Below are 24764 nucleotides of genomic sequence, written 5' to 3'. Positions count from 1 at the left end.
CTTTTGGACATTTTCTGGCATTTTCCCCCAAAACTCAGCATTTGCCCGGTATGACTGTAGACGTCCTGCCTTGGACTGTTTTTAAAGAAAACAATGTTTCTTCTTTAGAATAGCGCAAATCCCGCTTGATGGCACAAATTTGCATGTTGTTGCTGTTCTACAACTAGTGTTCTAAAGGCACGAGCCGGCCTAGCTGCTTTTTGGCAGTAGAACTGTTTTGGTATTTTGCTGCTGTTTACTATAATGCGCACCTTCCGAAACCTTCCCAAGTAAGTTCAAGGAATTTGGGGATCTCTAGCACCAAAATTGTGAAACATGAAAATTCTGGTTTTGATATGTAAAACCAACTTCACTCTCTTTTTTTATAAGAAAAAAGGTACATATGTGGAAACTTGAGTTGTCCACTGTTCTGACCCAAGAGTTGTCCACTGTTCTATTTCTGACCCAAGAGATAAAGCTCTGGGATTTTTAGACCACTCTGTTTAAGAGAGCATTTTCCTCTCCTTAATAGAAGCATCTTGCTTTAGAAGCGTTGCCTTGGTCTACAGACTAAGCGAAATTCCAACTAATCCTAAACCTGTTAAAGAGTTGGATAACTTTTAATGGTTAACCAGTTGTTAACCGATTTTTATCTAATCTTTGGGGTATTTTGGTGGTTGATTTTTTTTCAAGTTAATCTGAAGAACTCCAAAATTTTAAGCACTTAAGATATCAGAACCAAAATTAACTGGGCTTCATAAAATCCCTCTTAGTTGCCCTTGCCCTCGGTAGTAAATGAAGTTTGGCGCTACTGTCAGGCTGGATAAGCAGCAGAGTAAACAGTACGCACACATCCAAGGCTTCTCCCTCTGTCTGCAAGTCATATTCTCCCACATACATTCTGTAAGGGAATAATGGTAAATGAAATTTTAGTAGCTGTGTAATTCCTGATCTGTCTTCATTATAATGAACTGATCCCTCTTTGCTATAATCCCCACCTGCACCCCCGCCCACACAAAAAACAATGAAGCAACACAAGTGAAAAACCTTTCCAAGTTGCTTAAGTCCTCACCTGAGCCAAAGACAATGACAATAAAAACAAGTTACTGTAGGGCTTCCCTGGTGGCGCAGTGGTTGAGAGTCCGCCTGCCGATGCAGGGGACACGGGTTCGTGTCCCGGTCCGGGAGGATCCCACATGCCGCAGAGCGGCTGGGCCCGTGAGCCATGGCCGCTGAGCCTGCACGTCTGGAGCCTGCGCTCCGCAGCGGGAGAGGCCCGCGTACCGCAAAAAAAAAAAAAAAAAAGTCACTGTAAAGCTGTTAACTGCTTTGGAAGTAGGGCTAAGGTGTCAAATTAGCTATATTGGCGATGCTGAGCTAAAGAAGCTTTCTATACCTGTAATATAAAGTGTTTTGAGTTTTTAATTGGGCTGTATGATCAGTAGTTTATTTTGGAAAGCTCTGTGAGCTCTAAGAAACTGCATGGTTTTTATTTGATGTAATATAGGAGACCCTCCACCTTCTCAAGGAATATCGATATATTTCAAAACATTTTTGTGAATGTCCAAATTTGTGAAATTACTAGGACATAATGAAGTAAGGTGTAATCAAAAAATTTAAATGACCTCTACAGAGCATTTTATTGAATTCCTGGTGATACTTAGGCAATGGGAAAGCCACGCTGAGTTACAAGTGCCAGGCCTTCTGACTCCTGAGTAATCTGCCTTATATGTACTAGACCTTCCATATCTGAGGTTCAAATTAGCGCACGGAAATTATCTGTCATGTTTTATTTTTTAGCATAGATTGGGAACACTTAAATTCTTGAGTCCTCAGATGCCAGGGGTCTCTGTAGTGTCAGTGTTTAACAGAAACTAACTCCATAATGAATGGAATTCAATTCCACACATGGTTTGTTCAAGCACACTTACTTAATAAGTAGCCTGTTTTTTAAATGTCTTTTTTAAATGTAAATATTTGAAGTTTTTATTTGTTTTGATATATTAATTTGCTACACCAACTATGGTTTCAGAATTCATCTTCTGAACAACTTGGTTCCAGAGTCTGTAAAATGAACTGAGAATCTTGTGTATTAAACCTGTCACTGGGACATGTGAGAATAATGTGTTCATAAAGCATGGATCTCACCTTGGTTGTGCAGCTGCATCATTCATTCCATGGTCTTACGTAGTAAGTGACTTGTAAGACTGTTCCTGCCCCCTTGAAGAGGGAAATGGTACCTCCAAAGTAGAAGCCTGAGGAAAACAGAAATCAGAAGGAAAGGATCATTGACTTGACTCTAGTGAAGTTTTTCATTTTAAATACGCTTCAGAAAATAGTGACTTTGATAGGAGGAAAAGGCAAATTCAGATCGTAAAAAAAAAAAAATTTAAAAAGCCACTGCCCTGAAGGTGTATTTGCAGTTCATGAGCCTGGAAGTGTGTTTTGGCTCTGTTGGGAAGAAGCAGACGGTGGTGATGTGATGTTGAGGCCTCTCCTTAATGACTGGTGCTATTTTGGAGGTACAGGACTACACAAATGTTAACAGTATGTGAGGCCCTTATATAGCATTCATCTTGTGTGGTACAATGATTTCCATACCCTTGGGATGAAGGAAAATTTATTTGGCTAGAGCATTTAAATAACGTAATTTGTTTTTTAACCAATGAGCTTGGCAGTACACATCATTTCTGCAAGATTTTGATAAATTACACCGTTGCATTTGAAGACATTTCCAGATACACTTGAAGTAATTTACCACAGTTTTGGATGGCATCATTTATAAGCTGTAAAAAATAAATTTGCTCTAATTTTATTAAATAAAATCTTACTTTTCTTTGGACTAGTATCTCCAGCTTAGTGAAGAGCAACCTGACACATAAACAAGACCCTGGTTATTCAAGTGAATGGAATGTAGGTTCTGTTGTCAGGCTGATCTGTATCTGTAAGATCATCATCCTTAGAAGAGAAAAGGAGGGAAGAACAAAACTTGGGGACTGAACATCTAAATAATTTCTTCAGGACTCTTACTCCTTTTTCATGTCCACAAAAGGCTGGACTTAAATAGTAGTTAATTACATAACCTGAAGTTTTAGAGTTTTTTTTCTTTGAGATTTTGGAATCAAAGGAATATGATCAGGGTTTGGGTACCATTTAGCTGCTTTTTTATTTTTTTTAAGGCAGTAGGAAAGGAACTCATTTATTAAACGTCAGCCATGTACTGTGTTCCACTGGGCCTTTCCACCTATCAGCTCACAAACCTTCACAACAACCACTGAAAGAAGGTGATACTGTTCGTTTTATACACGTGGGAAAACCCGAAACCTCTGAGTTTAAGAAGCTTGTGCGAGGTTTCGTACTGACTGGACTCAGACCCGTCTTACTCTGGATCTTACACACTCTCTTCCCTGCACCAGGTTTAAGATGGAGACTTTATGAAACCAGGCATTCGGGCAGCTTAAACAAACACTTGGTTTTCTAGAATCCAGCAACTAGCAAGTTCAAATAACCGCATGGTTATTTCAAAATCACGGTTAAAAACATTTTCTTCAAGGTGGCTTTTCTAGTTTGATTGAATTTTCAAGGACTGAAAGACTCACCTTCGTGTTAGAGGTGAGAGGGATGAGCTCCCTGTTCTTGGGCTACACACACACAGGGGGATGGAGCTGGGAAGTGGGTTAGGCATCTGTCGAGTCTTCCTATTCAGACAGCGGTTTCCCTCAGTAGGGCAGAGTGGAGCATTGAAAAGGAAACCTAGCATCACCTGGAGAACACAGGAAGGACAGCCCTTATTTAAAGTTCAGAAATCACAGCCAGAGATGATTTGGCTGGGCCCTTCTTGATCCCCTGCTGCCCCTCACGTAGGTTTCTGTTACGGTACCTGTGAACGATTGATCACCTCATCCCGTCTCGTTGGCCTGTCTGCTGGGCCGTGATCTTTGTCTTGCTGGCCTTTTGTCCCCGGCTTCTAGCTCACAGCCCTCACGTGGAAACCTAACGCAAGGGTTTGAAGAAGACAAGAAAACGTGGGCCAGTGTTCACTGGCCCTCTTCCAGAGGACTGGACTCCTGATAACCCAGTATCTACTGTTGGCAGTTCTGTGAGGTTGAACAGAGAGAGCTGGGGTCGTGTGTGGTGTGCTGGCCTGGGGATCAGGACGGAGTCGGCCCTGGCCAGGAACCAGTGGTGACGGTGAGAAGGCAGCTCATCTCTGGCGTCTCGGTGTGTTTTTTTACATTGAGAAATACCTGGAAGTCCCAGTTTGATCCGTACCTTTGCCTAATACAACGTTAAGTGATTTTTCTTCTTAAATCTAGTTTACTTAGCAAAAAGAAATAGGACTGAGGTGTCGAATGGACTCGTGTCGGTCTGCTTGGGTTCAAATCCCAGCTCCCTCTTCTGAGTTGGAGGCACTGGGCTTCAGCCTGGGGTGCCTGACCCCCGGGGTTACCAGGTGCCGAGGACACGGCCTGGCACGTGGGTGAGTGCTGCCACGAACGCCGTGTTGCGGGAACAGCCTGTGCAGCGCGCAAGGCAGGTGCGGGTGGTGCCTTCCGGGCTTCGTTGTGGGGTGATGGTTAAACCGGACCGAATAGAAAAGTGAAACAGTATTCGTCTTTAATGAAAGAGTAAACGCCTTAAGATGGACATGTAAGGGGGCCAGCTCTAATAATGGGTCTACTAATGAACCAGCGTTACGGGGCTGCCCGGGGCGTTAGAGCCTGCACACGCAGCTCCCCGAACACTTGGGGAGGCTGCACACGTTCCAGTGATGCCATCGCCCGCCGTTCAAACAACATTTATGAAACGCCTGTCAGAATTTCTTACAGCCTCAGACTGAGCCACCCAAAGATAATCGGTCTGGACGTTTTTTCAGAAACCCATTGGTCCGATCATCCATCTGAATCACATTTGTCAAAATAGGTGCTCAGGCTCTAAAAGCACGTTAGGAAGGAGTGTGAGAACGTGCTGGCGGGGAGCGGCGCTTGGGGAGCGGATGCGCGTCAGGTCGCCACGCTTCCTCTTCCGCACGCCTTCTTGTTCGTCCGCCCAGCCCGCCGGCTCCAGTCCGGATCCTGCAGATGGGCTGCACCGTGGGGGGACGCACAAGGTACCTTACCGGGTTCTGGTCGCGCCACGTAGGATTTGCTTGGTAGTTCCTCTCTGAGGTAGGTCCCTTCGGTGGAAGTCAGGGTACCTGTCAAGCGTACGGGACCGCCCGGCCGCCGGCTCGGGTCTCCCGAGTACGCGCCGCCATTGCCCGCGGGGCAGGGTCCTCGGCGCCCCGGAGAGCGGGCAGCAGGCAGCAGGCCTGCGGCCCCTGTGGCGCCGGGCACTTCAGTGTCAGAGTTGCAGTACTTTCCAGTCTTGCGTGACTTTCTCATCCTGTTCATGACCGAGTGACCGTCTCACAGTTAAAGCACCGCTACGTTTTTAAAATGTGCCCCTGCGAGGGGTGGCCTCTGTCCCCACGGAGTGGAAGCTTGACCCGGAGCAGCTGAGGCTGCCATCCTGAAGCTGCAGGGTGCACGGTGGCGCGAGGGTGGCTCCAGTGGGGGACCTGCCTTCGTCCCATTCCTCCCGGACAGCACACCTGGTGGCGCCTGAAGACTCTCCTTTCAGGGACCAGCGGCGAGAGGCCGTGGCCGCCCCGCCGTGTCTGTGCCTCGAGGGCTTTCCCGCGCCCGCTGCCCGGGGCGCCTCTGTTCCTGGCACCAAGTCCCGTCTGCAGCTCCTCGGGAGACTCCCGGCCTGGCCTCCGTCCCCTCGTCCCGGCTTCTGTCCTCCCGTGCCCCTGGGCGGAGACCTTCCCGTCCAGAGTCCGGCGTGTCCTCTTGCCCCTCTGGCTGTTCCGGTTCCGGTCCTCCTGGGCTTCGGGCTTCCCCTTCACTGGGCCTTCAGTCTTCTGCTGGCTTCCCCTTCACTGGGCCTTCAGTCTTCTGCTTTTCAACCCAGCTTCTGCCCCAAAGGCCTCTCCTGGGATCCCTGCTCCCTCCTCGCCAGCCTGTGCGTGTCCGCTCCCCGGGCCTTGAGCTGTGCGTCTAGCCCCTGGACGCCGGCCCTTGGATCCCCCCTGCCCTTCTAACTGCCCGTGATTCACTTTGACTTAAATGTTTTACCGTAACCCCAAACCGACAAGGCACAGATAGGTTTATTTCCTCCATGAATCTCTCCATCTGACTTCTTGTCCTTCTTCAGTAACATGACTCCTGTTTATCCAACATTAAATCTTCAAGAGGCCCACCAGGTACAGTGATTTGCCCTTTAAGTATTTAATACATTCTTACTAATTCACCTCTGCTATGAATTAAATTAGATTTCAGTTCTCTCCATTTCAAAATCTTAACAACTTAAGAACTTTAAAGAAGTCCGAGTCTATTCAGTATAGGCAAAAATACCGCTGGTTCAAAAGCCTCCCTTCTTTTTACATTTTCTACTGCGCTGCAAGAGGTCTTGGGTGTTTGCTATTTTAATTCTAGCGGGCAGTGTATTTTAGTCAGGCTGTTTATGACAAAACGTTCTTCTGCAGTGTGGGTTTTATCTGGTGACTGTGAGAAAGTTATCTGGCCACCTTTAGGACTGACTAGTTAATGAAACATGTGAGAAAAGTTCCTGCTCAGTGAGTTATCTGGAAATCAGTTTTTCCAGTTTGGTAAACCCAAGAACACCCTTTTTTCTTGGTTATTTCCATTGGTCCAACCTACTGCCTAAACTCGTCTTCAAACGCATCTTTTTTTAAAAAAAATTTATTTTTGGCTGCGTTGGGTCTTCGTTGCTGTGCGTGGGCTTTCTTTTTAGTTGCGGTGAGCGGGGGCTACTCTTCATTGCCGTGTGCGGGCCTCTCACAGCGGTGGCCTCTCTCGTCTTGGAGCACCGGCTCTAGGTGCGCGGGCTCTAGAGCGCAGGTTCAGTAGCTGTGGCGCACGGGCTTAGCTGCTCCACGGCACGTGGGATCTTCCTGAACCAGGGCTCAAACCCGTGTCCCCTGCATTGGCAGGCGGATTCCTAACCACTGCGCCACCAGGGAAGCCCCTAAACGCATCTCTTTATTTGCATATCCCTAATTAAGGCTGATCTTGAAAGGATTTGCGTTCAATACAAAAAGATTTGTAAAGCGCCAGTGCATTTTACTGCTACGTCTTCGTCTTTGCGAAGCACAAAGTGCATCTAAAATATTAAGCAAAGAAAGGAAGCTACGATCTTGATCTTAATTTCCCTCTGGAATTTGTATTTAGACATTTCAAGTAACAAGTTTTGTCTTAGAATGAAGAAGATTTAAGATGAGCTTTACATGTGCTGTTTGGCTGTGAGCTCTTTAGACTTTTCCAATGATGGTCATAAGACACCCCCCCCGACACACATACACACACACACACACGTGTGCGCATATTAAGTTTCGGTTCCCAGTAATTAGAGGCTGCATACTCTGACCGTTTAAACGCTTTTAAGTAGGCAGAGATGCCTCTTTGATTTAACTTCATCAGTATATCACTGAGTCAGTACCGAACATTTCCTTCTTTTCATGATTTTGTTGTAAGTGGTAGAGCTGAATTAATGTGTTCTTCATAGAAACAGGAACTTTGGATTAGAAGCTGTGCATAGTCTGTGCATACTCTGTGCATAACTATGTAATATTTTTAGTCTTTGCTGAAAGGAAATGAATCAAAAAATATTAGGGCAGTGAGAACCAGCATTTTAATTTCTCCTCTACAATATGCTTGAAACACTCAGTATTCAGTAAATTTCAGATTAGTCCAGAGTCTGAAAAGAAATACACAAAATGCTAGAGCAGCTTTTGTGGTAGAGTGGTGGATTTCTTTTTCCTTTTCCAAGTGTTTGTAATGTGCTTATATTTTAGAATGGAAGAAATATAAGTGTTAAATTTATTTGAGCCTCCTACGATGAGTATAATAATCGCGATGGCTGTGGGCAGCTTGGCTGTAGCCCAGAAAGAAAGTGAGCCCATTCGAAAACTTAAGATGTTTCTGTCGCTTTACATACTCAGAGAAAATCAAGACAGATTGGTAGAAAATCCTCAAAAGATGTTTCCTTGGACGGCACCCAGGTTTGCTTCTCATCTGTTACGCCTTCACATTAATAAACCACCTGCATCTCCATCTGGGCCTGTGCCAGCCTGTGCTCGGCACTGCCGGCCCTCCCAGCCCTGGTGCCCACACGGCCCCACCCCCCGCCGTGGCAGTGACTCCCTCTGCCCAGACGCCCCCCTGCATCGGCGCTCCCCGCAGCCTTCCGTCGTCAAGGGCGCCTGCCTCCCGACGCCTCGCACCACCCTGGGCGTCGGCCTCGTCCCTCCCCGCTCCCTGGCCCTTCTGCTGCCCGTCACCCCCTTTTCGAAGCTTAAGCTTCGTGACAGCAAGAATTTCCAGTTACTGGGTCCCCAAGCCTTGGGATGGTACCTGGCATGTGGTAGGTGTTTAATAAATACGAGCTAACCTCACAGCCCTGCAGTGACGTAGGTAACACCCCCCGTCTTACAGATGAGGAAACAATGTACGAGTCCAATGACGTACTGAGACGCGGTTGACTGAAGTGGCAAAGCTGAGACTGGAACGCAGGCTGGTCTGTGTCCAGAGCCTTCACAGAATTCTGTTGCCTCCCTCGTAATACAGAGGTTCTCTCGGTGGCCGCCCAGTCCCCATTCACTGAAACCCCTGGAGAAAGGAGGTCGACTTGCCGGCCTCATGTGCGCAGTGAGGATTCTAGGGAGGGACCGGGGCTGCAGCTCCACCAGGAGGCATTTACCAAACAGAGCCAAGGAAACTGGCAAGCGAGCGAGTGCCCAGGAGTTGCCGGGAAGGTGGCTCAAGTGAAATCCCGTGGGCGAGTTCCAGAACAAGGAAGTGAAACAATAGGGGTGTCACAGCCGAGCTTCACACAGTCAAGTTAGTTCCCCAATCGTGAGTGAACTGTAACCTTAAATAGTTTTCGTTAAACGTATAATCCAAGCTTGGCAAATTATGTCAAGTTGAGACAATGAGATAAGCTATCAGAGGTGACAGCTCCGAAAGGAGAGTTTCAAGTCAGGAGGCTAGCTATGTCATTAAGACTAAAAAAAAAAGTTGCTAATTTTCTTATAAGGGAATAGTTCACTATTTGCATCATAACTTTAAATCAGTAGTATTCCTCCTCTGCAAGAATCCTCCAAATGACAGGGAAACATTTTAAAGCAGAACCCTAACTCCCAGGCCCCCGAAACCTGTCTGCGCGGGTGTGTTCTGCTGCCCTCTGCTGCACACGGGTGGTACAGCCGCGACGGTTCACTCCCAAGGCATCGCCAGAAAGACTTAGGAGTTGTCCTCCCCTAAAGCAAGCCAACTACTCCAGACACTGCAACCCACCGGCCTGGGCATCCTGTGCTCCACCCCCGCCCCAAACCAAACGTGGGACTAAAGTGAAAATAACTGCTTTTGCTAAGACGTCAGTGAAGTGACTTGGATTCAGCTGAGTGATCATGTCACCTGGAGAGCTGGCCACACACAGCACGTGCTCTCTGGAGCCTTGTCTCCCAAGAGAAACTTGGTCTCAGACAAAGCCACTGCCCGTCTGCTCTGCCTGCGTCATGTCCACACACATACGTGCACTCGTGAAATACTTCCTCTCATTGGACAGGAGTATGATGGTTAACAGCCCTTGTTTGAATCCAGACTCACCCACTTAGCAATCTTACACAAGTCACCTAATTGGTCCCACCTGTTTCTTCTTCTCTAAAATGGGGATAATTGTAACTAAAATTATTAGTTATTAACGTTCAATGAATGTAAAGCCCTCACTATACGCCAAGTGTTTGGTTGGATTTGTTAAAGATACTGCATGCGAAAAGAAAGCTGATCCCAGTGCCTGGCCCAGAGTAACCTAATTTTCACTACTAGGAATGTATTTTTTTTCCTCATTCCATAAACAATGTTCATTTGTCAGCCAACTGAACACCATCATTATCAACTTTTTTTCCCTAGAACTGTGAAATTCTGTTTAAAAGGTGTGGTCCTGATATTTTTCCTGTACTTAATAGAGCCTCATATAATATTCGAGCTGGAAAGAATCCAGAGTCATCTAGGCCAGCTTTCTGGCCACCTGGCCAGGTGGCCTATCCCATCTTTGGACAGCTCAGCTAGCAGACAGTTCTCGCTGGAGCCCAGATCGACTGCCTTGTGGTCTGTGTCCTAGTTCTGCCTTCCAGATCATCTTTAAAAAATCTGCTTTCTCTCCCTTACAACTGTCTCGTGTGTGTGTGTGTGTGTGTGTGTGTGTGTGTGTGTGTGTGTGAAGACCTCTATCACTCCTTCCTTTGTCAAAAATCTTTTATCCAGGCTCAAGTACAAAGTAATAATAACTACCTCAACCTAATTTTTTCCCAAGGAAACAGTGCCTTTATTAAAATGATGGGAATTGTCTGCCCACTTAAATCTTTACCTATTTTATTGAATAATGGAAATTAAAGGGTCCAAAATGATTGCTTGAGATAAAGGATGAAATCATTGCCATTCCTTCTCCCTCCAAACGAGCCACTTCAACAGTTATTTCTTGCTCTTAGGCGGAGTCACCAACCTTGCTGCCCGTAGGATTGGGAGTGGAGGAGGGGGGGTTTGCTTAGGGCGCCGTGGCCAGAGCGGCCGATTTCCGCTCCGGGCCGGCGCCCAGGAATCTGCATTTTAATACCAGCCACCGGTGCTCCCACAACTGCACTGCAAAACAGTCGCCAGGAGAGTCTGGGTCTCGCCTGATGGTCCTGCTGGCTGCAGAGCGGTGAGCCGGCCTGCCCTGCTTGCCCTCGGGAAGCCCCGGACTAGCTTGTGGCAGGACAGTGCACGCGCCACAGCCAGTGGTGTCAGGCTGGATCTGAGTGGCCCCCCCGTCCTTGTACAGAAATGGGGCTGCTTCACCGCCCCCCCCCCACCGTTGTCTCCTCTCGTGTTGGATGCCTGAGGCCAACTGAAAATGGTGGTGGGACGCGGCCCTGCCACTGGTCCCCAGTGGGTGGGCTCCCCACGGTCGGTGAGCAGGGGACACACGCGGCGCCCACGTGGTGGCCGTGCCTGCGGTGCCACCGCTGGTCCAGTTCCCCGAACCCCGGCCACGAGGCGCCACCGGGACCCTCAGCGATGGCCCGGTCCCTCCCACGGCCTGCAGGAGCCGGACCCAAACCTCTGTTGCGCGTCTCCGTCCGACCTCTGAACGCAAGCCCGCACCGCCCCCGCTGAGCTGCTCGGTCCGTCTCCGCCCCCAGCCTCGCACGCCCGCCCTCCGCCTACACGGGGGCGCCAGTGCCCTGCCCTCACCTGCCTGTCGGCACCGAGTCTGGGAGCTGCCTTTAACTTTCATAGTTTGGAACTTGGAGAGAAGCTGCGAAACACTGCAAAGGAATTCCCCCACACCCTCCGCCTTCACCCAGACCCTCAACTGCTGACTTTCGCTACGGACACACCTGCATGAGACGCGCACCGTCCCTGACCCCTCCCGGGAACAGGCACGCTCTCTGACCGGGGGACAAGCCACACTGCTGCAGTGACTGCCAAGCCACAGGCCACGGCCAGCGCTCGGCACCTGGCCCAGCACCGCCCCCGGCCCGTCCTCCTGCCTCGGGAGCCCGTCCGGGTTCACGCGTTCCGTGCACTTGTCACGTGTCTGTGGTCCCCTTGGGTCTGGACGATTCCTCGGCCTTTCAGGACACGGGCGCCTTGAGGCAGTGCGGGCCGGTAACTCCGCGTGTCCGCGGCTGGGCCTTGTGTGCTGCGTCCTCGTGACTGGGCTCAGGTCACGCCCTTTCGGCAGGAGCCACGCGGCAGGGCTCCCGGCCCTTCCTGTCCGTCCCTGGGACGTGGGTGCGGACCGTGGGCAAAGGTGGGGCCCTGCGTGCTTTCCCGGCCCCTCCTCCTCGAGGGAAGCTTCCCCACGCCCGGCACCGGGGCTAGGTCAGCGGCCTGGACCATCACGCCCCGGGTACCGGCCGCCCTGCCCTCCCTCGGGCTCCCAGTCCAGACCTGGCACAGAGCGGGTGCTCCACAAAGGTCCGCTGAGTGAATGAAAGAATGAGTGAGGCTCTCCGGGAGCCGCTCTAGTTACAAAGCAGAGCCCTCCAAATCTCCGGACGAGCCTGGGTGCGTTTCTGCTTTACGCCTGGAGCATGGCTACGCTTCGGGCTTCGTTTCATGCCGGATTCTCACTCAGAGCATGAAAGTCTGACTAAATCCCAATAAAGATTTCTTCTGGGAGTCGCAGAATAGACTAATTTTAGAAACTGGACCCCAATCCGAGACTTTTCCGTTTGTTTCTTCATGGGGGGCGGGGTGGGAGGAAGGGGATTTTCTGGAGCTTTTTTCTTGAGAGGCATCTGGACCCGAAAAAGCAGCACGAAGTGTCATTCTCCCCGGCCTCCCGGCGCCCCCGACCCCGCAGGGAGGCCGCCCAGGAGCTGACCATCTCCCTTTGTTGTTTCAGACGCAGGAAGGGGGAGGCGCACTGATGTCACCAGCCCTCCCGCAGCGCTGCCATCCCTTGCCATGCGGGCAGGGCCCCGCCACCGAAGCTGCTTGCTGCAGAAAGACGCTGGCCTCCCTCCTGCCCCGTTCTGCTCCTTGTGAAGGTTGGGACGGCGCTGACCCCTTGGCGGGATCTGCGGAGGAGCCACCGCCGGGCTGGCTGCGTGGCAGGGCTCAGCGGCCTCTGCCCGCGGGAGGATGGGCCACCGTCCCCACCGGCGAGGACGCGTGAACCCGCGGACCCACGCCGCCGGGTCCTCCGTTTGGCCTGCGCTTCCCCGTCATGGGGACGGTGACCCGGGCAGGATGCCAGCCCGTGACGTGGTGGCTGGAACACACACCTTAGCGGCCGCCGGTGTCGACTTAGCGGATGTTCAGAGACGAGCCGGGCGGGGAGGGCTTGGTGCCTAGAGATGAGTGATGCTTCGTGTGGGCACGCATCCAGGTGACGGGGCCCTTCCCCCAAGCGGAGGCCCGCGTCTGTGTGTTGGGCTCACAACAGGCTCTTATGCTGACGTGAATTGAGTTGAACTGCACTGAATCGAATTGGATGGAAATAAATTGAACTGAAAGGCTACCGACAAGCATCTACCTCTTGCTGAGTGACAGGCCCCGGGGGTCAGGGATGCACAGGACCGTCCCTGGTTCCTGTCTTTGCACCGGCCAGGCCGTAACTGTGTGGCAAGAGCATGCCGGGCCGGGGGTGGGCTGGGAGGGGGGCACGAGAGGCGTGGGACTGTCGGGGGAGATGCTCTGAGCTGAGCCTGCAATAGCAGAGCAGGGGGGACGTGCAGAGACACACTCGCACGGAGGAAGCGCATCTCAGGGGTGGCCCGTAAACCTCACGTGTGGAATCACCTGGAACATCCCCCAGACCTACAGCAGAGTCTCGGGGAGCTTGGCCCAGGGATCTGCATTTTCAAACAAACTCTACAGGTGGATTCAAAGTTTGAGACTCGCTGAGGGGAGGGGGTGACAGGGGGCCAGGCAGTGCTTTTCAGGGGGTGGGTGAGTCGGGGTCATTCAGGAGCCAAGAGACACTTCAGAGCACGTCGGCCCCCCTGACCTGCTAACTCTCTCCCACACTGCGCCTCCGCCCTGGAGTCTAGGTGTTTGCTTTGCTGATAAGCTCCCCGGTGGGTGAGGCTGCAGCTGGGACACAGGTTTGGAAGATTCCAGCCAGAGCGAAGGAAGCCCCATGGCTCTTCTCAGGCTCTGGGGAGCAGACAGTCGTGATCTTTGGGGCACTCGGATATGACCAGATGCACCTTCCTTCTCTCCACACCCATCCTAGGTCTCAGGCCCAGGAGCACGGTGCTTAATACAATCACGAAATACCTGGTGCTCCCGGATCTGAAAGTGAGGCACCCGAGCCACGCTGCCCAGGGGTCCCAGCCGGGCAGGCTGGAGGTCTGAGATCCAGGCGTCAGCAGGGTTGGTTCCTCCCGAGGCCTCCCCCTCCTTGGCACATAGATGGGCATCTTCTCCCCGTGTCCTCACACGGACCGTGCACACACATCCCTGGTGTCTGGGTCCAAACTTCCCCTTCTTATAAGAAGACCAGTCAGATCAGATTAGGGTCACCCTAACTTAATCACCCTTTGAAAGGCCCCTCTCCAAATACGGTCACATTCCAAGGCGCTGGGGGGGGACACAATTCAGCCCATAACAGGCAGTATTTCCTTAGCTATGACCTTGATCATATACATGGTTAAGGGCTTTGATCGTCTAAGTACCATCTCTCAAGTTGAAGCTGCCCTTCCTTTCCTCGTGGTCCAATTAGCTTTATCTTCAGATAAACATGTAGCATTTGCAGAAATTTTTAGATTTCTAAGCAGCTTTTTGGTGAGCCTCTAACTCTAGTATCAACACAAAATTAAACCCTGGGCCCAGAGCTTCCCAGCCGACGCCAACCTTGCAGTGTGACAATGCAGAAGGCCTTGCCCAGCACCCCTGGGACTCCAAAGGCAAACCAGGACCCTCATCAGCGAGCGCCCCTCACCCACGCACTGGGCCTCTTGCGTCTCCCGCCTCCCTCGATGGCTCCTCGCGGACCGCAGAGGAGCCCAGGCCCCGCCAGGCCAGCGCTCAGGTGGGGAGCCACTGTCGGAGGGAGGGACGCGGCGCAGGCTTGGCAGCAGCAGTCCCAGCTGCGATGCCCCCTCCCCGACTCAGGGTCCCCGCTGCCTTTCAGAAAATGGAAAGTCTCCAAACGGATAGATGATGGATGACAATTTTGTGTAGTGTGTGGAAGCACTCACAGAGGTCACGTCCGGGAGACTATGAATCCTTTCCTCTATAATTAAAAGGAGGAGGAAGGCTCTTCCGTCCCCAGCTCCGTGTGACTACGGCTGCCACTGCCCCGGTCATGGCACCCTTGAAGGGGCCTCCCTCTCCCCACATGTCCCTGGTACAGAAGCTGAGGGTCTACTCGGTGAAGGCCTCAGGTCTCAGGGAGGCCTGGGGACTATTATTTTAGGTGGCTTCTATGTACTTGAAGCTCTGTAGGTACCTGATGTTTTGGGAAATGGGCACTTAACACCCATTCTGGAGATAAAGACATCATATCGAGAGAAGCCGAGTCACCGTGGGGCTGGGACTTGAACCCAGGTCTGTCTGGCTCCGAATCCCATCAGCTGTCCCTGTGTCGCCCTCAGGACACCCTAGGCTGGGCAGGTCCAGCCTTCGGCACAGTAGGAAGCTCCGGGGAGCTTTAAAAACTCTCCGCGTGGAGCCCCACCCCCAGAGACTGTTTAATGGGCCTCAGGTGAGGCCCCATCGCCAGCTGGAACAGTCCCCAGGTGACGGTAATGAGCCGCCCAGGGAGAAGCCCGGCCTGCCACGTGCAGCACCTGCGAAGGTCGGAGCCACAGCATATGCCCCCTGCCCCCCGCCAGTGGATGGGCTCATTCACTGAGAACTCGCATGTCCACGTGGCCCGGGCAGAAGCCCCAGTCCTGGCGCTGCTGACCTGCTTGACGGATGAGACCCAAAACTGTGTCCCAGACAATATGGCCACAGGGCCTGCCCACCCGGGCTCTGTCCCCATCTGCAAAACGCACACCCCAACGTGCAGGCGCCGGGTTGAGATTTGGAGGGGACACAGGATAACTGCCCCACGCGTCCTCCAGTCTAGCTGAGGAGACACAGCTCAGCTAAACAAAAGAAATGGGGAAAAAGGACAAATACATTCCACCATATAAAAAGAACCAAGCAAGTGCCCAACTGGGGGTGCCCCATCGGGTGTGTGGGCCCGAGCGACGGTGGGCACAGGGAGGAAGAGACAGGTGTTTGCTATCGAGAGACGGGCTGATTGTGAGCCCTTCCTGATCACACACACACACACAGACACACGCACGCACGCACGCACACGCGCGTGCGCACACACACACACCGCCCCCACCAGGCTTCAGCGCGAAGTAGGTTAACCTTTTTGCACGGCCAGGTTTCGCGGCTCTGCTGGCACAGGGAGCGTGGTTTCTTTGCCCCAGGGGTAACCCCATAAAGCTGCTTGGAACCCCCTTTCTTCTCTCTCTCCCCCTCCCCAATGACCTCAGTGATCCCCAGAGCTTCAGCTCCTACACAACTCAAATCCGGCTGCAGCGCTCCCCTGTGCCTTGAGCTGCAGACGCCCCACCTGGATGCCTGCCCACTGGACGCCCGCAGTGGGCCCCGCGAACTCCCCCTGCTCCTGGCGACAGCCCCACCCCCAAGTCCTCCTCTGCGGAACTTTCCATCCGGGCAGCTCAGGGACAGCCGACTGGCCCTCTGCTCCAATACTGGCATGTGAGCCAGAGGTGGGCATGAGGCTCCGGCCAGAACGAGTCACTCCCGGGTCCCTGGTGAAAAGGAGCAGCGGAGTGGCTGAGCTGGGGAACAGGAGGGGGGCGGACGGGGGTCAGAGCGCGGAGAAGGCGGCTCTAGCACCGGCCCTGGGGTGCCTGCACCGCCAAGCGCCAGGAGCCCTCCCGGCCTCCCGGTGCAGCCACTAACACTGTCCCATGTCTGCATGAGCCGGTCCGAGCTGGCTTCTGTCCCTTTTTGCCATCAAAGGCTCCTCGAACAAGATGAGCCCACGGCCTCCAGGCCCAGCGACCAGCACCTGGCCGGCCCCCCGGCTGCCATGGTGGCCGCCCCGACCCGCACCCCGGCGCCTCGTCCCCCCGCGGCGCCCGCGCCCCGCTGCACCCCTCCATCCCCCTCCAACCCCCTCACCTGGGTCCGGACGACTTCAGCCATTTCCTCCCTGGGCCTCCCAGCTCCGCTCCGCCCTGCGCTCCGCCGCGGGATGTTTCTAGAACCAGCTCTGATCCGACAATCGACCTTCATCGACCCCCTCCTGCCTCCAGGACCGCGCTCTCGACCACGGGCTCTAATCCGCGGGCTCACGTGCGCTTCTCGCTGTCCCCGCCAGCGCCCCGGCCCGGGCCACTCAACGGCGTCGTCCCCTCCGAAGGCGACTGGCCTGCGCCTCCGTCCCCCCCGGGCCCCCCAGACCCCGGGGCAGCGGAGTCTGCGCCTCCCTCACCCTGCGGCTTCCTACCTGGCTCCGCAGGCCCCGGGCGCCCGCAGGTGATGCCTGAGCGAAGGAAGGAGGGACCCACCCACCACGTGCCTCCCGGGCCCTCCCCACCCCGCCCGCCCCGCCCCGCCCCGCCCCGCCCTGCTTCCAGCCTCCCTCCGGGGCTGGAGATCAGCGTGATATCGTCGGGAAGCTCACCTCCTGGAAGCCAATCCGCACGCCTTTCTGGCTCCTTTCTTTCTCCCCCAATTAAACAAAATCTTAAAAAACCCCTGCGGTATGGGGGGGATGACAAGGTGGAGCACCAAGGACTTGGGGGGAGTGAAACTAGTCTGTCACCTACTGTGATGGCGGATCCACGTCGTGGACGTTTGTCCAAACCCACAGGACGTCCGCCACCGAGAGGGAGCCCTCGTGCCAACCGCGGCCTCCGGGGGACAGGGACAGGGGCCGTGCAGGCTCATCCGCTGTAGTGGACGCCCCCCGCCCCGGCGTGCTGCGGATGTGAGGATGGGGCCGGTGGGGACAGAGAGTAAAACCTTCCTCTCCGTTTTGCTGTGAACCTAAAACTAGTCTTAAGGAAAAAAAAAAAAACAGGAAAAACTGGCTCGGGCGCAATTCAGTTTCAGTAAAGATGAGGTGCTTCCCTCCTTTCCTGTTCACGCCACGCCTCCACCCACCTCTGCCCACACCCCGCTGCCTCTGCTTCCAGGATCCAGTCCCACTGAGGCTGACGGGCCCCTCGTCCCTTCACTCAGGGTCACCATGTGGGCACCTTTAGCCCCACCTTCTCCGGCAGGATCCAAACTCTGGAGAGTCAGCACTTAACCTCAGGGGGAGCAGGGCTGGGCCCTGGTGCTGGTGAGCGGGGAGGGAAAGCAGGTGGGAATGATCTGGAAGATTCCAGAAGGACGTGGGCCAGGCCGCCGGCCCTGCTGCTGCCTGGTAGGGCCCTGAGGCCCAGAGCTGGGAGGACGGCGTCCCGGGGGACAGGGCACAGGCCACCCGGGGCAGAGCCCGGCTGTCACCAGGGGTGGGGCTGGGCTGTGGAGGACACGGCAGGACGGCGGGCAGCCCCCGGCCACTGCGACTGTGCAGAGCCCGGGGAGAAATAAGTGGGCGCTTGAGGCTGGGGGACAGCTGCCAGCGACCCGCGGCCAGTCGGCTGACACACAGCCCTGGGTTCTGGGCCCCTGGGGAGGGGTGGGGGGTGCTTAGGCAGGTGTTGCTTTAGGGCAGCGGGACTGGGCAGCTCTGGGGATGCCTCTAGCCATCTCCCGCCGTCCCGGTGGACGCCGGCTCCCCACCGTCCCCCGGAGACCGCGGCCCCTTGGTCCTGGGGGAGGCCTGGTCGGGACGCGGGGTGTGTGTATGGTCCGCCCAGGGGCTGCGGTGAGGCCCCGGGCGCCTGGGCGCACCTGCCCCCCGCCAGGGTCCCCGTGCCCGAGGGAGACCATCTTAAACAGCAAACAAGAAACACCACGGAGGTGGGGAGGAGAGAGAGAGAGGAAAGGAGAAAGGCTCTCCCTGCATTTCGAACAAGGCCCCCCACAACCCCACGTCTTCGTTTTGCTCCGGGTCCCGCAATTGCCGGCCAGCTCTGGCGAAGGGACAAGCAGGTATCAGAAGACAGGGACCCGGAGGTCCAGGAGGGAGGCGCCTGCTCTCAGAACTCAGAGCTGCGGTCGGGCCCATGCAGCACTCACGCAGCTTCGCTTCCTGGGCCGGGGCCTGGTTCCCGGGTGAGGTGGGGTCCTTGTGCCGCTACAGGTGGGTGGGTAGCTACACGGGCTAGAGAAGAGGGCAGGCGGGGTGTTGGAAGGAAGGTGCTGGCGCATTTCCTAGATTTCAGAGTTATTCCAGCCCAGACGACGGCCTCGGTGTTCCTGACGGCACAGCCGACGGGCAGGAGCCCGAGACTGTCTGTCATTCCTGGGACAGTGGTTTTCGAACTTTCCTGGGCTTCAGAATTCTCTGGGAATTCCCTCCTGAGAAAAATTTCTGAATCAGTAGGTCCGGAATTTTTAACGAGCGACCCAGGAACTCTCTTTAGTGGGCGTGGGTTGTCCACACCGAGGAGCTGAAGGGCCTCCCGTATTGGAGGTTCTGCCCCGGCAGACGCCTTGTGGAGCAGAGATGAGCCAGACCTGCAGAGCCCTGCCACCCACAGAATCCTGCCCCTAAGTTCTGGTGTCACTTGCTTTGCAGCAAAGAAGCTGGAACAGTCAGGAATGCACTGAGTAACCTTGGGAACACATGGGCAGCACCCACATCGCATCTTCTTCCACGTCTGAGAAGCAGGTGCTCCCAGTTTTCTGTAACTGCCGTTTCAGTGGACACCGCACAGCATCACAGACCCCCACGGCACCCACCTTCCGTTTTAACATTTTTCTGGTGGGCAATTTCATTCTAACAAGGCCACCCATTAGCCAGCTGACCTGGGCAAGTCATTTCACCCTCGTCTCTGCTCCAAGGCGATAAGGATTTTTTTTTCCTTCCCAGTTCACTGGACGTGGGTGAAGATGAGAGACAAAACCCACAGGAAAACAAGTTGCAACATGCAACGTGCTGTATAAACATGTCCGAGAGCGAGGAAGGAATGGAAGTCGGGCCCGACTAAAACGGCAGCATTCAATAAATACAGTGCTGAGAGGCAAGATGACCGCTTTCACTTTTTTCTTCATATTTTCCTGCAGCTCCCAAATTTTCCAAACTTTTACTTAAAAGAGCCGCCCCCGGCCCTGGACCAAGGCAGGCTGGGGAGCTGCTGCAGCCTCGCTGGCCTCCCTGACTCTTGCGGGCGAGGTGGAGGCTGCCCGCAGCCAGGCAGGTACCTCCCTCCCTCCTTGGGCTGTGGCTTCCTTCCCCGAAAAGCAAAACGGGAAAGGAGTGCCCGCTGGTTTCTTATTTAGGACACTGACTTGGCAGCCGAGAATTGGAGGGGCCTGTTTTGTCATCGTTAAAGAGTAACCTTCAATTTCAAGTTTAAAATAAACCCGGTCCTCTCCCCGGGTCCCAGCCTCCCCGGGAGCTGCTGGTGGAAAGGGGGCCCAGGCGGCCTGGCACCCAGGCGAGGAGCTGGCGGCGGGGCCGTGCGCTGGAGGGCCCTTCTCACTCCTCGGCCGCTTCAAGGAGCCTTTGGAATCTGAGAGTCGGGCACCAATGCAGAAACTCAAGCGAGATTTCTGGGTGGCTCGTGTTCAGGCTGTGGCTGGAGCAGTGCCTGGTGGGAGGAGACGCCAGAAGGGCCCAGAATCCACACAGTCCAACACCCGGCCTGGGCTTCGCCTCCCTCCCGCTGAGGTGGGGACCAGACCCTCACACCCTCCCACGCAGGTGTCTGACTCGGCAGGTCTGGGAGAGTGACTTTCTTAGTGCTGGATGTCCTGAGACCTGTCAGGTCACTGCGCCCCCTCGTGGCTCCTCTTCCCTTGGACTTGCCTTGATTCCGTATCTTCCTGGTCTAGTCCGTTTGTCTCCCACTGTTACAAACCTTCGTTCCGCAGGGAAAGGAGTCTTCTGTCTTTTTCCTCACTGTGTTCTCCATGCTGAGGACAGTGCCAGGTGCACAGCAGCGGCCCAGGCTACACCTTGTTGAGTAAAGGCACCGTCGGGGTAACTGGATCCTGGGAAAAAACAAGCAAAACACCCCCAAAGCTCCATCCAGTTCAAGGCCTTATCCATGTTTTGACAGCTACAAAAGTAAAACTGATTTTTAAACATAAACTCCTTTCAGTTCCCCATCTTCTAATAGGGATGGTAAATCGCGAAGGGGGTTTCTAACGGGAGCAAGCAGAAGGTGAAGCACGGCCTTGGGGGAGATGGCCCGTGGTTCTCTGGGGTCACCTGTGCTTGACTGGGATTCTCTGAAGAGACAACAGAAGAGAAAACCCAAGCCCACGTGTTTACCTGATAAACGCATGACTCTTGGGACTTCCCTGGTGGTCCAGCGGTTAAGACGTCACCTTCCACTGCAGGGGGTGCGGGTTCGATCCCTGGTCGGGGAGCTAAGATCCCACATGCCTCGTGGCCAAAAAAATCGAAACCTAAAACAGAAGCGATATTGTAACAAATTAAATAAAGACTTTAAAAATGGTCCACATCAAAAAAAAATCTTAAAAAACAACAAAAAAGGAAGACCGGCGCCCCCCCCCCCACCGCCCATCATTCTTGATGCTAAGGCTCCTTATGTAACTCACCATCAGAGCCAAAATATAAACTCTGCCAGAAACGCCCACTCTGCATGTGCCCACGGCCTCCCTCTTCCAGGACAGCTGCCTGGGCGAGCGGATGCCAGCCAGCCTGAGAGTCCTCCCCGTCTGCCCGGGGTCAGCAGCACGGGAGACTCAGCCTGGGGCGGGGGTGGGTGCCTGGGGGTGAGGTGGCCTGGGAGGAAGGGCCCCGCAGCTCATTCCCCAGGGGGAGGGGGCCCCGATTGGCTCACAACTCCAAGCACGGGAGGTGACAGGGCAGATGAACTTCATCTCCTCTTCCTAAGTAACAGGCTTATTACTCTTTTGATAAATTCCATCTTTCACCTCCTCTATCCTTCTTCCAGCATCACCCAGACCCCCAGGGGTTGTACCCAACACACGCAGACATTGGTGGGCAGAGGGGCATTTCCCTGGGGTCTGCACCCTGCGTCTTTGGCATCCTATTCCACAGGGGCTGCCCCTTTGCCCTTCACACTGACCACGCGCAGTCCCAGTTCCCTGCCAGGAACGACCCCATCCACGGGGAAGGGGAGGGGCTCTTAAGTGTGGCTCCTCAGTGGCTAGTGGCAACCCCACGCCCACGAGGCCTTGTCTCCTGTGAGCTGCCTGTTTATGTTACAACCATTCCTGAGTCATTTGGTTGTTTTATTAACACCGGTCAGGACCCCTCACTGGACCTCACCAAAGCCAGTCTGTCTCCTGGGGCTGCTGTGTGTATGGGGGGCCCGGAGGCCTTAAGGGCCGGAGCAATCAACTCTTGTCCTGCTGGCGCTCAGAACTGTAACAGGGTCAACTCGCTGGAAGCATTTTCTGCAATCAGCTCCCCGTTCCTCCAGGGCTGCTTTGAGATACACTCCCAGCTTAGAGGATTCGGGACTTTGCCCTTTTGCTGCTTTACGATGGCAGATCCCCCAAACATGGGTTCTGACCTGCTCTGTCCCCCAGCCCTGGGGCCGCCATCCTTTCCAGGCCACTCGCCTGTCCAGACTAACTCAGGACTCCTCTGAGTTACAAGCAGTTCTCCACCCGGGGACAACTCAATCCCGTGTAACCAGGCTGGAGGAGGAGGAAAGACAAAGTGGATCCCGGGAGCAGCTAGCCAGAAACACAGCCCCTGGCGTCAGTGGTCGTGAGCAAGGACCGAGCCGCTGCTGCCGCGGCCCCGGAAGAGACCACCCTGGGGGAGCCAAGATGAGGGCATGAGGCAGCTTTTGGAGATGCCACCTGGGCGAAGGCTCTCATGGGTGCCACGGGTGACAAGCTGGCGGCGAGCAGGCCTGAGGTTTCCCCCGATGGCCACGGACACCAATGACCCGTCCCCAGCAGGCTGCGGCCTGGGGGTGGGACAAGCTGACAGGATCACAGCAAATCAGAGGACGGGCCATGTGACCGGCAACCTGCCGTTTTTAAAATATAACATTTATTGCTTAGATGGTTTGATACAGAACAGCTTTTCTTCTCATTTTGAATTTGGAAGTACTGTACAACTGAATACAAAGAGGAGCGAAAAGTACCAAAACCAAATTTGTGATTCTGTTCATGTGGCATAAACCAGTTCTGTACATAACATGTAGCAGCAGTTTTTAAGTTCCCTTTAGAAAAATATGAATTCTACACATTTATTACTGTTTCCTGTTTAATGCATGGGCTGAAATCATTAGGATCAACTTCCTTCTGGAGGAAAGAGAGGAACAGAGGGTGGAAAGAACGGCGAAACTTCCTGAAACCGGCATCCGACTGTCACATAGCTTCCCCAGGGCTGGTGGAAAAAACAGCCCTTTGGGTTTTTTTTGTTTTGTTTTCACAGCCGGGAGTTTCATGTAGTGATTGAATCTCAGCATCGTGTCCATAAATCAAAGAGAAAAACAAAAGAGAGAAACTTGCACCTCAAAAAACTTTTCAGAAGATCCATATATATATATTTTTTTGTAAAAGCCCTGAGAGAAGGAGAAAGAGAATCAAACAAATGTATAGAAACAAATTAGCTGGACATGCAAACTAAGCTATGATTCACCCAGAGTTTAAACAAATCACAAATTTCACAGTTTAATATTGGGGGAGGGGACAGAACATCCAACAAATGATACATCTCTCAGCCTCACTAGTAAAATGTGGCAAGACCTTATCGACTACGAGGGTGCAGACAAGGCTAAATAAAGCTTTCAGTCGATGGCGACCACTGCGAGCGGCGGCCCCGGCTGGGCTGCGGCCTGGTGCCCGCTCCGTCTCGCCCCAGCGCAGAGTTAAGTCGTGGCCGCTCCCCACAACGTTCCGAATTTTAGTGTGGAGAGCTGCGAAGAAAAACAAAACACAAGCAACCCCAAGTAATAGCAACAACAACAATCGTCATAAGAAATTAAGGGATGAATGAACTGGTTTTAACTAAGCACACCACGCTTGGTAGGAAGTGATACTGGGTGGGGGAATCATTGGTTCTGATTCGTGCTCACGTAGAGTGAAGAAAACCTTTTGAAACTGGTTCACACATCCCTAATACAGTTAAAAGTCATATATACCTCAACCTTTTTCCTTTCACATGCAAAGAGATCACTTTTTCATCATGTCAAGAACACACATAGCTTCCTTTGAAGCCCGGGTGGTTGGCTTTTGGCCACCAGGAGTTGGTGAGGAAGTGGGAGGAAGGGGGTCCTTGTGGTGGACGCAGGTGTAAGGACAGAGGAGCCCTGGGGGCCAGAAAGGGCGGGGGTCCCGGGAGGGGTGGCACGGGAGGCCTGAGGCACTGAGGCTGGGGCGTCCCGGGCGTCTGGCGGGAGGACAGGATGCTGAGCACAGCCCAACTACAGTAGGATCTGTTTCTTTTCACTGCTGGCAGCTACAGTAAGGGGGTCTATTGCCTGCAAACGATGCTCATGCAAGAAAATCCCGCCTCTGTGCACCCAGGGGTTCAGGCGATTCAGAAACTAGACACAACATGTTTATCTTCGAGCACCAACCCCAAATCACAGGAAGGTAAACATACACCTATTTTTCCTCTTCAATCTCGCATGTGCAGTTTTATTACCAGTAGTAGTATTTCATCGCTCCGCGAAGGACAGGAGCACAGGCAGGTGAGGCCTGGGCTGGGCTTGGCAGGAAGACCGCGAGGGACAGGTCCCGCTGCCTGGCTTTCCCGGAAGCCCAGGCACGCACCTCGCCTCCTCTCCCCTCCCCGGCTGCCCCTCGGCCCCGCGGGCGGGAGGACCACACGGCCCCTGCTGGGTTCTGCAGTCACGGAAGAAAGGCTTGTCTAAGTACAGTAGAAGAGCCACCGCCCGGAGAGCCAAGGACAGCTGCGGGCAGACGCTCACGCGGGGACCTGGGGGCAGCCCAGGTCTCCCAGGACAAATATTGCCCATTTGTTTCTGCTGACTGCAGAAACCAGCAAACTGATGAACTACAAATAATAATAATAATAATAATAATATTATTAATACATACACCGAAAAGGGGGGGGGAAATCAGATACATGACACCTATGCATGTTTTCCATCAGTTCAGTTGCCAGGGGAACTCTTCTCTGTCTTGAAACTTGAACAGTAATGGCATATCTAA

The 24764-nt window shown here is 53.8% G+C and overlaps 1 protein-coding gene and 1 long non-coding RNA gene across 3 annotated transcripts in view; one reads left to right on the top strand and one right to left on the bottom strand.

Annotated features, from left to right (window-relative positions):
- Window positions 1-13055, top strand: part of SSR1 (signal sequence receptor subunit 1) — a 32318-nt gene extending 19263 nt beyond the window's left edge. The window contains exon 9 of the mRNA XM_029242453.1: window positions 12436-13055. Coding sequence (XP_029098286.1) covers window positions 12436-12460 — 25 coding nt within the window. The 3' untranslated portion in view covers window positions 12461-13055. The remainder of the gene's footprint in view (window positions 1-12435) is intronic.
- Window positions 7-17090, bottom strand: LOC114907145. Of its 2 annotated transcripts, none has more exons than XR_003796654.1 (4): window positions 17020-17090; window positions 3860-3972; window positions 3579-3742; window positions 7-2234 (listed from the first exon to the last, which is right to left on the bottom strand). It is a non-coding gene; the product is annotated as an uncharacterized LOC114907145 (long non-coding RNA). The 2 variants fall into 2 exon arrangements; XR_003796653.1 differs by lacking the exon at window positions 17020-17090 and adding an exon at window positions 16692-17009.
- Window positions 17091-24764: the final 7674 nt, after the last annotated feature.

Source organism: Monodon monoceros, unplaced genomic scaffold (genome assembly GCF_005190385.1).
Source record: "Monodon monoceros isolate NGI ecotype Baffin Bay Population unplaced genomic scaffold, NGI_Narwhal_1 Super_Scaffold_3, whole genome shotgun sequence".
NCBI classification, from domain to species: Eukaryota; Metazoa; Chordata; class Mammalia; order Artiodactyla; family Monodontidae; genus Monodon; species Monodon monoceros.
The sequence above is the reverse complement of the archived record's forward strand: the minus strand, read 5'-3'. Positions and strand labels throughout refer to the sequence as shown.